Genomic DNA, 14,137 nt, shown 5'->3' on the forward strand with positions numbered 1-14,137 from the left:
AAAGATCCTATGAAGCCCTGCATAAAGTAGGGCTCAATAGGAACACTACAATTTTACCATAAACAGCAATACTATTTGATTGCAGTCTATGGTATAAGATATCTACCAATCCCATGCTCATGTCCCTTAGGAGGACTTATAATGAAATTTGAAAAAACACATGATCAAACTACAACAATGCAAACATCAATACTCTCCACCTATAGAGGTGCAACCACTAACCTGCTCGATGAGACGGATAATGCTGACGCTCTCCTCCTGCCTGAAGGATATAGAACAAGGAAGGCCATTAAGGGCTGCAGAGAGGTGCAGAGGAGAGACCCCCTCTGATGCATTTGTCCTAAGAGGGCCGCTCACGTAGCCAAACATTTCCCAGGTGCAGCGAGAAGGGAACAATGGATCCAGAGAAATACTAAGGGACAAAAATGGGACAAAAATGACTGGGTGATCGATAAAGAAATGTGATCAGAAGTGAAGTAGAAGGAAAAGCTTTTCTTCAATACTAACTGTTAGTGCGGGTATTGGGGCGGCTGGAATGCAGGAAGGGGTAAGGTCCCGTGAAGTACAGTACAGACCAAAAGTTTGGACACACCTTCTCATTCAAAAAGTTTTCTTTATTTTCAGGACTATGAAAATTGTAGATTCACACTGAAGGCATCAAAACTATGAATTAACACATGTGGAATTATATACATAACAAAAAAGTGTGAAACAACTGAAAATATGTCATATTCTAGGTTCTTCAAAGTAGCCACCTTTTGCTTTGATTACTGCTTTGCACACTCTTGGCATTCTCTTGATGAGCTTCAAGAGGTAGTCACCTGAAATGGTTTTCACTTCACAGGTGTGCCCTGTCAGGTTTAATAAGTGGGATTTCTTACCTTATAAATGGGGTTGGGACCATCAGTTGCGTTGTGGAGAAGTCAGGTGGATACACAGCTGATAGTCCTACTGAATAGACTGTTAGAATTTGTATTATGGCAAGAAAAAAGCAGCTAAGTAAAGAAAAACGAGTGGCCATCATTACTTTAAGAAATGAAGGTCAGTCAGTCTGAAAAATTGGGAAAACTTTGAAAGTATCCCCAAGTGCAGTCACAAAAACCATCAAGCGCTACAAAGAAACTGGCTCACATGCAGACCGCCCCAGGAAAGGAAGACCAAGAGTCACCTCTGCTGCGGAGGATAAGTTCATCCGAGTCACCAGCCTCAGAAATCGCAGGTTAAGAGCAGCTCAGATTAGAGACCAGGTCAATGCCACACAGAGTTCTAGCAGCAGACACATCTCTAGAACAACTGTTAAGAGGAGACTGTGTGAATCAGGCCTTCATGGTAGAATATCTGCTAGGAAACCACTGCTAAGGACAGGCAACAAGCAGAAAAGACTTGTTTGGGATAAAGAACACAAGGAATGGACATTAGACCAGTGGAAATCTGTGCTTTCGTCTGATGAGTCCAAATTTGAGATCTTTGGTTCCAACCACCGTGTCTTTGTGCGACGCAGAAAAGGTGAACGGATGGACTCTACATGCCTGGTTCCCACCGTGAAGCATGGAGGAGGAGGTGTGATGGTGTGGGGGTGCTTTGCTGGTGACACTGTTGGGGATTTATTCAAAATTGAAGGCATACTGAACCAGCATGGCTACCACAGCATCTTGCAGCGGCATGCTATTCCATCCAGTTTGCGTTTAGTTGGACCATCATTTATTTTTCAACAGGACAATGACCCCAAACACACCTCCAGGCTGTGTAAGGGCTATTTGACCATGAAGGAGAGTGATGGGGTGCTGCGCCAGATGACCTGGCCTCCACAATCACCGGACCTGAACCCAATTGAGATGGTTTGGGGTGAGCTGGACCGCAGAGTGAAGGCAAAAGGGCCAACAAGTGCTAAGCATCTCTGGGAACTCCTTCAAGACTGTTGGAAGACCATTTCAGGTGACTACCTCTTGAAGCTCATCAAGAGAATGCCAAGAGTGTGCAAAGCAGTAATCAAAGCAAAAGGTGGCTACTTTGAAGAACCTAGAATATGACATTTTCAGTTGTTTCACACTTTTTTGTTATGTATATAATTCCACATGTGTTAATTCATAGTTCTGATGCCTTCAGTGTGAATCTACAATTTTCATAGTCATGAAAATAAAGAAAACTCTTTGAATGAGAAGGTGTGTCCAAACTTTTGGTTTGTTCTGTACATAATTGTGAAAATGCAGAAAAGGGTTAATAAATGCTCAGAATGACATTGAGTAGGAATGGAGGTTAAGAGCGGAAAGAAAACTATTTTGGACAAGGAATCAGTGACGCGTGATGCAAGGACACGGGACAAAATACGGCGTCACAAAACCATAAGCAAGACGAGGGCTGTGGTAACAAAGCCCGAGTGTCTGCGGGTAAACACAGCTGACATTCAGAGGAACCATCAAAAAGGACAGAAATCACAAAGAAGGGCAATAGAATCGGTGGCCAAGCGATGCTAAAGTACTGAGCACTGACAAAGACTGCTTGCATCGAATGAGAGGAACAAAAATGTTTGAACAAATTGCAAGCGCTGCTGACCTGATATCACTCTGTAAGAACAAGCCACTGTTCCTGATGCTTGCAGAGCTTCCCATACAGCAGGTAACTTCTCCATACTCCTGCATTATCTGGATCATTTCACACATAGCTAGGGGAGAGAGAGGTGTGAAGACGCACACTAGTGCTTCTCAGCGGTCATCCACACCCATCATCCTGTACTCACTTTCTGGGGTGCAGTCAGTAAAGAGTGGGACCAGCAGGGGAACATTGTCAATGTTCTGCAGATGGGGTCTAACTTGATGGATACCACGAGGAAGCTTTGCCTATAGCGGAGAAAGGCGTTATTATGGAAAAGAAGACACCGGGACAGCACTGAAATGTTATGACTCCCAAAATGACAACCTATCTAATAGTGTCTGATGAAAACTGGGGTCCCATGCCCCCCTGTTTTAAAAAATTTAAAGTCAGACATCATATAGTACATGATATTCTTTCTAAAAAAAGCAAGAACCACCATTGCTCTGCTATCTACTGCCTGGCAGCTCAGGGGCCTTGTCCTTTCTGGTTAGGAGGATGAGATAGTGGCATTGGGGGGACGAAGCTGATGGCATTGGGGGGGGGGGGGCTGATGATTTTTTTTAATAAAGGAAAACGTTCTTTTATTTAGTATTTTGTTATTAGAGTACTCTATTAATTGCTAGATTAATCGATAGAACACTCGATTACAAAACTAGTCGATAGCTGCAGCCCTAAACAGAACATAAGGCTGGTGACAGCCAAAGATTTAAACTGAGCATGTGCGACCAGCTCAGTGAGACGGACAATAAAATAAGGAAAATAATATACGTCAGGTGGCACTACACAGATACTAACATTTTTAATTACATGCAATTACAAAAAGGTTTTCAGATCCAGGTGCTGGCTTGAAAAAATGAAATGTGCTTCGTGACAATCTCTTTAAACATATGCACTATTAAAAGTCTATGGGAATGCCGATGACAGCAGCAGCACTTCTGGCAGTTCCTAACAGGTTAATGGACTGCACATGCTCGACCACCTCTCCGTTCAAGCGGGGACACAGCAGTGATCAGTGGGATCCCATTAATCAGACTCCACCTCTCAAGCAACAGACACTTCTTATGTGTCCCATTCTGGGATAACCCCTTTAAGGCATGATGTACATGGCAGCAGTATTTTGGCCATTCACTTCTATGGAAAGTGAATAGCAGGTGGCACCAACTGCTTCAGTATACCAGCATGGCTCAATATCCACCATATATGTGGTGGATGATTGACATATACCATTACTAGGTTCACTCTGCAACAGAATTTTACAATTCTGATGCAAAATGCCATATCTTAAAGCACATTCTATGCCTGCCTCCTTGCGAGCTGTGCACAATGGATTTTTCTAAAACTAGAAGCATCAAATTGAACCAACTTTTCGTGCAGTTTTCTATAAAGCCTAGGTGCCCTCATATTAGTAAAATGTGGGCCATAGTGTCTTTTTCAAATGCTACACAGTGTGCACCAAGTCTGACCTGTGGAAAAACACGAACGCAATGACATCAATTCTTTTTCTTACGCGGTTGGAATCTTCAAAGAAGCTGGGGACATCACTGTCAGTAGGCTGGAAACTAATCATATCGGAGTGCCCCTCCTCATCCATGAGTAGGAGACCTTCTGCATCCTCCCGAGAGGCTAACAAGTAAAAAAGTTTAAAAAGAAAAGACAAACTTATGAATAAGCTGTACATGGATAAAGTGCTCTGCCCTGATAGTTCAACAATATACGATCAGCGGGGGTCTGACACTCCACGCTCCTGCTGATCAGCAGCATCTCCGACAAGTGGAACTACAGCTCCGTCCATTGTGTGCACAAAGTGAAGGCAGCACTGCCCCCCACAAAGTGAAGGCAGCACTGCCCCCCACAAAGTGAAGGCAGCACTGCCCCCCACAAAGTGAAGGCAGCACTGCCCCCCACAAAGTGAAGGCAGCACTGCCCCCCACAAAGTGAAGGCAGCACTGCCCCCCACAAAGTGAACGCAGCACTGCCCCCCACAAAGTGAACGCAGCACTGCTCCCCACGAAGTGAACGCAGCACTGCTCCCATTTAGCTACTGCAAAACAGCTGATCATTGAGGCACAGAGAGTCAGACCTCCGCTGAACAGATAGGGGTGGCCTATCCTGAGGATAGGCGATTAATATAAAACTACTCAGAAAATCTCTCAACAGTACCATTCACAGACAGAGCATCGGTGAGAGTACCGAGAAGTCAGGCCCCCACCGATCTTATACTTATGATTCATCTCAAGGACAGGTCATCAGTATTACAGTCCCGGGAAAACCCCTTTTAGGCCCAAACAGACCTGTTGATTAAGGAGTAATTAAAGGGGCTGTCCCCTCTTAGACATTGGTAGAACATAGCAAAGATATGTCACCAATGTCAAATAGGTCGGGGTCCCAGAATGACAACCTGAAAGTGAAAGAGAGCACACTGGCATATGTGCTGCACGCTCTCCATTCTTTTCAATGGGAGTTCTGGCCGAGTGAGTGCATTCAGCTATTTTTCAGAAGTGTCATAGAAAGAAATGGAGAGCATACGGCACAAGCGTGGCATCCTCTCCTTTTACTTCTATGGGAGTGATGGAGATAGCCGACCCTGTGCTCTGCTGTTTTTGGCAGTCCCATAGAAATGAATGGAGAGCGGGCGCGCATGAGAGGCTCCTCTCCACTCTCTTTGGGAGTCTGGAGATGGGTATAGCTCCTACAGGTGGAACCTGCCCCTATCTGACATTGGTAGCATATCGCTAGGATATGCTACCAATGTCTAAGATGAGACAAATAGGAATAAATCATTTCATGGCTGTAGTTCAAATTGACCACATAATATATATAATTTTTTTTATTTTAACATTGTTAAATGGTTTTGATAAAACAATAAAAAACAATCAATAAAATTGTCATATGTTTGAACAGAGATATATTGTCTTCATTGTATTAGATACAGAACACAGTTATTATAAAAGATAAAAAGCCTGAAGCACTGCACGGAAATCACAATATAAAAATACTTGATTGGTTTCTCACCCTGGTGGAGATCATCTCGTAGAGAACCAGCATGACTGGGGCTGGATGGGGGAACCTCAGACCCTGGCCCATCGCCATTCGGTGTTAGAGAAATGTGGCAGTTCCATCCAGTCTCAAGACCCATTTTCTCAGCAAACACCTGAGAAAGGGAAAATGATTGGTTACCAGTATATGGGATCAAGGCCCCCAGATTATCGTCTGCCGAACCCACTAATTTCAGTGGGGCCGGCTGACTATGTAATCTGTATAGGAGGGGCCATTCAACTCTACCCTGACAGCTGATGTCAGGAGAAAAGGAGATTTTTGTATAACTTACCAGTTAAATCTCTTTCTCGCTCTTCCTTGGGGGACACAGACCTTGGGTATAGCTCAGCTCCCTAGGAGGCGTGACACTAAGTAAAACTGTTAAGCCCCTCCTCCATCAGCTATACCCTCAGCCTGGAGATAGAGGCTACCAGTTGCGTGTCCAAGTAGTGAAAGGATAACAACCAATAACGGAAACAACCAGCCAGCAACCCAACGGGGCGCCAGACCATAACCCTGTAACCAAACACAGAAGGGAGGGTGCTGTGTCCCCCAAGGAAGAGCGAGAAAGAGATTTAACTGGTAAGTTATACAAAAATCTCCTTTTCTCGCCCATTTTCCTTGGGTGACACAGACCTTGGGACGTTCAAGAGCAGTCCAAGAAGGGAGGGACCACAAACCCAAGGCGGAACACCACCAGAGCATCAGGAAACCGCTGCCTGCAAAACCAGGCGGCCCAAAGCAGCATCCGCTGATGCATGCGTATGCACCCTATAGAACTTTGTGAAAGTGTGCAGAGAGGACCAAGTGGCTGCTTTGCACAACTGTTCAGCCGAGGCCCGATGCCTCTGCGCCCAGGAAGCTCCGACTGCTCTGGTGGAATGAGCAGTGACGCCGAAAGGCGGAGGTCTGCCCTTGGCTCGATAAGCCTCAGACACCGCCAGTTTAATGAAACGGGCAATAGCCACCTTGGAGACCGCCAACCCTTTGCGCGAACCCTCCGGAACCACAAACAGGGAGTCCGTGCGCCGAAAGGACCCGGTGACCTCCAAGTAAATCCTCAACGCCCTGACCACATCCAGACGGTGCAGTTCCCGTTCTCTGGGGTGGGAAGGAGAGGGACAGAGCGACGGAAGGACGATGTCTTCATTGATGTGAAAGGCGGAGACCACCTTTGGCAGGAAAGTCGGGACAGGCCGAAGCACAACCTTATCCTGGTGGAAGATCAGGAAAGGTTCGGAGCAAGAAAGAGCCGCTAACTCCGACACCCGTCGGAGAGACGTGACGGCCACAAGAAAGATGACCTTGCAGGACAGAAGGCGAAGGGAGACCTCCCGTAAAGGCTCGAAGGGGGCTGATTGGAGCGCCGAGAGCACCACATTCAGGTCCCAGAAGGAACTGGAGGGCGGTACGGCGGAACAGAGTGAGCCACCCCTTGTAAAAAGGTCTTAATTGGCCCTAGAGGGGCCAGGGGACGCTGGAGAAGAATAGACAGCGCCGAAATCTGACCCTTCAGAGAACTGAGGCACAGCCCCAGGTCCAGACCCGACTGGAGGAAGGACAGGATTGTGGGAAGAGAAAACCGGAGAGGTGGGATGCTCCGGGACTCACAGAACCCCAGATAGGACCTCCAAACCCGATAGTAGATCCTAGAGGATACGGGCTTACGAGCCCGGATCATGGTGCGGACTACGTCCGCGGAGAAACCCCGTCGCGTTAAGACGGCGGTCTCAATAGCCACGCCGTCAAACGTAGCGAGCCTAAATGCTCGTGGAAGATCGGTCCCTGAGAGAGAAGGTCTTCCCTGGAGGGCAGTGGCCACGGTGCGTCTGCCAACAGCAACATTAGGTCGGCGTACCAAGACCGGCGGGGCCAATCCGGGGCGATTAGAATCGCGGGGACGCCCTCTGCCGCGATCCTCCGAAGAACCCGTGGCAGGAGGGGAAAAGGAGGAAAGACGTACAGAAGGGAGAATTCGCGCCACGGAAGGACGAGCGCGTCGGCGCCGTATGCCTTCGGGTCCCGTGCCCTGGCCAGGTATAGGGGGACCTTGTGGTTGAATTTGGAGGCCATGAGGTCCACGTCGGGGCGACCCCAGCGAAGACAAAGGGCTTCGAACACCTCTGGGTGCAGGGACCATTCTCCCGGGTCGATGGTGGACCGGCTGAGGAAATCCGCCGCCCAGTTGTCCACCCCCGGGATGTAAATCGCAGATAAGGCCGGCACGTGCGTCTCCGCCCAGAGGAGAATGAGGGTCACCTCTTGCATCGCTGCGAGTGCCTCCCTGATGGTTTATGTATGCCACAGCCGTGGCATTGTCCGATTGGATCCGAACAGGGTGGCCCCTCAGCAGATGGGTCCAGTGTCTGAGGGACAGAAGAATCGCCCTCAGTTCCAGAATATTGATTGGAAGTCTGGACTCAGATAGAGACCAAACGCCCTGGACGGACCGGGGAGGGAAAACCCCCCCCCCACCCCCGTAAGCTGGCATCTGTGGTAATCACCAGCCAGTTCAGTGGACGGAAGGACTTCCCCCTTAGAGGGATATGCAACCACCAGCCGAGGGAAGCCCGAGCCAGGGGAGGCAGAAGAAAGGTCCTGTCCAGACTCCTCGGTGATTTGTCCCAGGCCGACAGAATTGCCCTCTGAAAGGTGCGGGATCGGAATTGTGCGAACGGCACCGCTTCGAAACAGGCAACCATCTTTCCCAACAACCGCATGCTGGATCTGAGGGAAGGGCGGTGATGACGGAGGAGACTGCGAACCGACCCGCGAAGGGCCAGACGCTTGTCCGACGGAAGGCGGACCTCCGCCAACTCTGTATCCAGGAGCATCCCCAGGAAGATCAGCCGTCTGGAGGGGGTAAGGGAAGATTTGGGGTGGTTGATAATCCAACCGAACCGCGTCAGGGTCTCCAGAGTGAGTTCCACACTGCGGGATGTCTGAGAGAAGGAGGGTGCCTTGACCAGGATGTCGTCCAAGTATGGGAGAAGAAAAACACTTCTTGAATGTAGAAGGGCCAAGACAGGGGCCAGGACCTTGGTGAACACTCGAGGAGCCGTCGCCAGACCAAAGGGAAGGGCGACGAATTGGAAGTGATCGTCCCCCACCGCGAAGCGCAGGAAGCGGTGATGACATGGAGCAACCGGAACGTGGAGGTATGCATCCTGAATGTCGATTGAGGCCATGAAATCCCCTCTTTCCAGGGAGGCCACTGCGGACCTGAGAGACTCCATCCGGAATCTCTGCAGTCGGAGAAAACGGTTCAGGCGTTTTAGGTCCAAGATCGGACGCACTGAGCCTTCCTTCTTGGGAACCACAAAGAGGTTCGAGTAGAACCCCCTGAACCTTTCCGTCGGAGGCACGGGGGCGACGACACCCTTGTCCATTAGAGAGTGAATGGCCGCGAAGAAGGCGGCCACTCGTACGGGATCTCGCGGAGGACGGGATCGGAAGAAACGGTCTGGCGGAATGGACGCAAATTCGATTTTGTATCCGCAAGATACAATCTCGAGCGCCCATGCGTCTGAGATGTGGGCCCGCCATACGTTCCTGAATAGGAGAAGGCGGCCCCCCACCCGGGTGGGTGGGGGCGCACCTTCAGGCAGAGGGCTGCTGGCCTGTGGGAGCCCGTGCAGGCTGGGACTTGCGCCAGGTAGGTTGCGTCCGAAAAAAACGGCTTCTTGCGTCTATCCTGGGCTGGGCCAGAGGAAGAAGAACTGGCCGCGGGTCTAGACCCGGTGGGCTTGCGAAAGGACCGAAAATGGGACGAACCAGCGCGACCACGGGGGGCGCCCATTGGCCTGGACTGGGGGAGGTGAGTACTCTTCCCACCCGTGGCCTCTGATATAAGTTCGTCCAGACGGGTTCCGAACAGGCGGGAACCCGTGAATGGTAGGCCGGCCAAAGAGCGTTTGGAAGCGGCGTCCGCCGCCCAAACCTTCAGCCAGAGTTCCCTCCTGACAGAAACTGCCAGGGCAGAGGAACGGGCAATGAGGGCACCCGCATCAAGGGAGGCCTCACAGACGAATTTTCCGGCCTGAACAATTAGTTGGGCTAAGGAACGGAGGTCCTGAACAGGGACGTCCGACCCTAACTCCCGTTCCAGTTGCAAACCCCATTCAGAGACCGCTTTGCCAACCCAGGCGGAGGCAAAGACCGGTCTAAGGGCCGAACCAGAGGCAGTAAATATGGCCTTGGAGAGGGATTCCGTACGACGGTCCTCAACAGACTGGAGGGAAGATCCGTCCTGTACAGGAATAGTAGTGCTTTTGGACAGGCGAGCCACGGGAGGATCAACCTTAGGCGGGGATGTCCACGTGGTCACAGAATCCGCTGGAAAGGGATAACAAATGTCCAGCTTTTTGGGTGTAATAAAGCGGACGTTAGGCCGAGTCCAAGCCTTGGATACCACAGAAGAAAAATCAGCGTGTATGGGAAAAACCTTGGAGGCCTGTTTGGGGCGGAGAAAGGACACGCCGGCCTGTTCAGAGCTGGGGGGGGTCATCGTGTAGCTGAAAGGTATCACGGATGCTAGTGACAAGATGCCCCACCGCGGACGCCAATTTGGACGGAAGCTCTGAGTCCATGTCCACGTCCGAATCCGCCAGTTCTCCCTCAGAAAGCGTATCCCTTTGAGAGGATAGACTTGACTGAGCTCGCACGCATGGCGGAGAGAGCGAAGCATCTGGAGAAGATGTGCGCTCAACCCTTGAACGTTTCTGAGTATGCCGGGCCCTGGAAGATTCGCTGGGAGGCAGGGAACCAGTGGGGGCGGCAGAAACGGTAGTCCCAGCGGGTGCGACAGGGATTGTGGCAGCCTGCGGGAGAGGCGGTCTATCCACGAGACGGCCCACTACGTGTGTAAGGCTTTCCACCGCCTGAGACAGAGACCTAGCCCAGTCAGGGGGTTCAGAGGCACCGGGGGGCGCAGCGGGAAGCGGGCCCTGCACCGGGGCCTGACATGCAAGGCAATGCGGCTCAGATTGCCCCCGCGGAAAAAGTTCCTTACAGGCGGTACAGGCATGGTACCAGGGTTTGGGGGCACCTGTGGGATCTGACATGCTGAAGTGTGGTTGTACTCTAATATAGAGACCACAAAGGGTTATAGCAGCTATGACCAGGAGGGTTAGGAGAGGGTTAACTGTCCTACCAGTGCCTCAGAAGAACGTCAGGAGATGGCCCAGATCAGCAGCAGCAGAGAAGCAGTGAACAGCAGTGAGCAGCAGAGAGCGCCCACAGAAGCCGAGCGATGTACACAGGAGGTTAGAGTCCCCCACCGTGTCCCAGCTTCCTGTCAGGAGTGAGGAAGCGCGGGAAACCTCAGCAGAAAGCACGGGGAACAAGCTCCGCCCCCTCCAGCGCTTGAAATGTCTCCTGTGAAGGAGAACGTAGCTCCGCCCCCAAAATGGGGCGCGCGTAAGCCCCGCCCCCTGCCGGGACCGCTAAGCCCCGCCCCCCGTTCTCGGCGGGAAGGGGGAGAGAGAGAAGAGAAAAATGGAGTCAGCCCCGAATGAGGGGGAGGGGGGGGGGGAGAAAGGCGTGGGGGTGCTGAGGATGCTGCTGTGCTGCATTGTCCTGCAGATAATCGCGCTCAGAATGAGCGACCACGGGTGCCCCCCTTACCCAGAGGGGTAGATGCTGCAGATAGGGACGGGGTATGGGCTGGAATAGCCATCTCACCGTCCGACGTCTTCACCCTCAGTCCTTTCCAGCAGGGTCGCCCCTTCAGCCACTGGCACCGCAGTGGCAGGAAGCTGGAAGAGGGGCTTGGCGTGCGGGCGACCCCCTAGCTGGCGGGATGTAGGGGAGCCATTGCTGCCCAGATCCTCCTATTGCTTCTGTGGGGGAGGCAGCAGTGCAGATAAGTTGGCACTGGCGCAGCTCAACCCCGGGAGAAACAGAGAGGTCTAATGCGTCTCTGGTATCCCTAGGAAAAAATAAAATAACAAAATTAGAAGAAAAAGTAAAAATAACAAGGAGAAAACAGCCCTGCAGTAGCAGGGAGTGTCTTGCCTCCTTGGACACTAAGCTAAAACTGGTAGCCTCTATCTCCAGGCTGAGGGTATAGCTGATGGAGGAGGGGCTTAACAGTTTTACTTAGTGTCACGCCTCCTAGGGAGCTGAGCTATACCCAAGGTCTGTGTCACCCAAGGAAAATGGGCGAGAAAGAGGGATTGGGCAAGACCTGCTCCTTTTGCTCTGGTAAGAGATAAGCCTCCAGAGGCATCTGGCAGCAGCTTTCTCCTCTTTTGCCATTGAGAATACATGCATGCTTAGCCAAACCAAACATGCCGGAGTATGGGGGTGATGGAAGGAATATCGGTCAGCTGAACGAGTGTACGGCCGACAGCTACTGAAGGTATTTGAGTACCAGACCAATGAACATTACATCTCACCTTGCTTCTCAGCTCATCCTCCATGGAGAAGTACACAAAGCGGATGCAAGCGTTCACTAAGCCATCAATGAGACGGACAATGTCCAGACGAGCCTGATACTGTGAGGAGACCATCCCCATGAAGATCTGACCACTTATCACTTGAGTAAAATCTTCAGTCACCTCCCCAATACCTTCTGTGTTGAAGCAGAAGACCATGGAGAAAACATAAAAAAAAAAAGGAAGCAACTGAACATGAAAGGCAAGACTTTGGTAATGGGAAATCTAAAAGCATGGAAAGCAAAAAATTGGTAAAAACTAAGAAATGCCCAAAGTGTCCAAAATTCAAAGGCATACACAGAGAGCTGTCAGTGACTGGACACTCACCATCTGAGCTCCAGCTGTCATGTCGGCCAGTGTGCTTCATAGGAGTACTCCCGCCAACATCACATGGGGCTGAAAGCGTGTTCTGCCCGAGACCATTAGGCATCTCTATGCACTTGCCATGTAGCTGAGGCGACAACGAGTAGTGCATTGGTTTGTAAGAAAAAGCAGAGCAGTAGCCGGACAAACAGGCTCTCTGGTAGAAATCCAGCACCTTCTTCCTGAAGTTAGAATGAAGAGAAAAAATAAAAAGCGGAGATAAGCGGCACAGAAAAGAAATTATGACAAGACATCTCCATGTGGCATAGAGAAGTCTTATCTGTGACCATTGAACATGCTAAGCTGGCAGCTGAAGGAATATTCTGCCAGCACTTCTCTCTCCAAGTACTGTTGTACACATGCATGCTCGGCTTGGCTGTGCATGCAATAAATTGGGAGAGAAAGAAAACCACTGTCAGACTCCTCTTCAGCGGCTTATCCTGGAGAACAAAGGAACAGGCAGCTAAAATCCAACATACCTGATCCTCATCTCCCGTAACGTAAGCATTCAGGATGCCACACAGACACTCGTTACAATTGGCCGACATAGACTCTAATGTACATGGCCAGCATTATAAGGGTTTTCCGAGGAACTCACCGAGGCTATACAAGAGGTGAAAGACTGTGAAGCTGCCCATGTAGGGGCGCCGACTCCGCATGGAGAGGAGCACAAGCTAAACTTAATGACCATCTGCTACAAATAGCTGATAATAAACGATTCTTCTTAAAACAGAAGTATTTTGAGACGGGGAGAGTGCGGGGAGTCTATGAGCTAGAGTGATTAGTTCGCAGGAGGGTACAGCTAGAATAGCAACCATTAGGACTAGACGGGTGAGCCTCAGAGCAGAAGATTCGGTAATTCTTACTTCGATCAACCTTCGAAGATTATTTCTGAATCTTCAGAGGTCGATGGATGGACACTGATGGCTGTCGGGCTGTAATATCCTTAGACTTTGCCAAAGCTTTTGACACCGTGGAATGGGAGTATTTATGGGAAGTTATGGAGGCTATGGGATTTGGACCGTGTTTTATGTCCTGGGTCAAACTACTCAAAAATCAAAGCAAATGGAATACTTTATGCCAAATTTTAATTACATAGACGAACAAGGCAGGGCTGCCCCTTGTCCCCCCTGTTTGCGGTGGCTATTGAGCCCTTGTCTATTGCGCACTTCCCCTGAGTGGAAAGGTTTCCCACTGGGTTCCCAGGAAGAGAGAGTCTCTTTATATGCATCTGCTCCTCTATGTGGGAGATCTGCAACGCTCCATTACTCCTATTATGAGAGATATCACTGAGTTTGGGAAATATTCAGGTTTAAATCCGCGATTCTCCCACTTGATCCTCCCTCGCCACAGTTCCATCTTACTAATACCCAATTACAGATGACCAGTAGCTTTAAATATTTAGGAGTTATGATAACATCGAAGCCAACAGAATATGTCAAAAGGAATGTAGACCCCCTAATTTCTAAATTTATTGAGAAAACTAATAACTGGTGCAAACTACCTCTGTCATTGACCGTAGTATCTATCCTGTGTTTGAGAAGGCAGCGGCGCTCCAGGAGCGCCGCGTCCTTCTCACTGTTTACTGCAGGCCCAGTGACTTATCCACACTGGCCTGGGCGCGGCTAAGATCTGTTCACTTGAATGGAGCTTAGCCGCTCCCAGGCCAGTTGATACTAATCGTGACGTCACTGTGCCTGCAGTAAACA

The 14,137-nt window shown here is 50.2% G+C and overlaps 1 protein-coding gene across 2 annotated transcripts in view; it reads right to left on the reverse strand.

Moving 5' to 3' along the window:
- The window catches only part of TMEM94 (transmembrane protein 94), a 114,042-nt gene that overhangs the window by 29,141 nt on the left and 70,764 nt on the right, over positions 1-14,137 (reverse strand). Inside the window, exons 18-24 of one of the 2 annotated variants that reach the window (XM_044300009.1) lie at positions 12,393-12,610; positions 12,027-12,199; positions 5,605-5,743; positions 4,100-4,215; positions 2,738-2,837; positions 2,554-2,662; positions 223-412 (exon numbers count right to left, since the gene is read on the reverse strand). In XM_044300009.1, the coding sequence (XP_044155944.1) occupies positions 223-412; positions 2,554-2,662; positions 2,738-2,837; positions 4,100-4,215; positions 5,605-5,743; positions 12,027-12,199; positions 12,393-12,610 (1,045 nt within the window). Of the gene's footprint in view, positions 1-222; positions 413-2,553; positions 2,663-2,737; positions 2,838-4,099; positions 4,216-5,604; positions 5,744-12,026; positions 12,203-12,392; positions 12,611-14,137 lie in introns of both variants that reach the window. The other variant, XM_044300008.1, reaches the window with a different exon arrangement.

The sequence above is a fragment of the Bufo gargarizans genome, chromosome 6 (genome assembly GCF_014858855.1).
Source record: "Bufo gargarizans isolate SCDJY-AF-19 chromosome 6, ASM1485885v1, whole genome shotgun sequence".
Taxonomy (NCBI): Eukaryota; Metazoa; Chordata; class Amphibia; order Anura; family Bufonidae; genus Bufo; species Bufo gargarizans.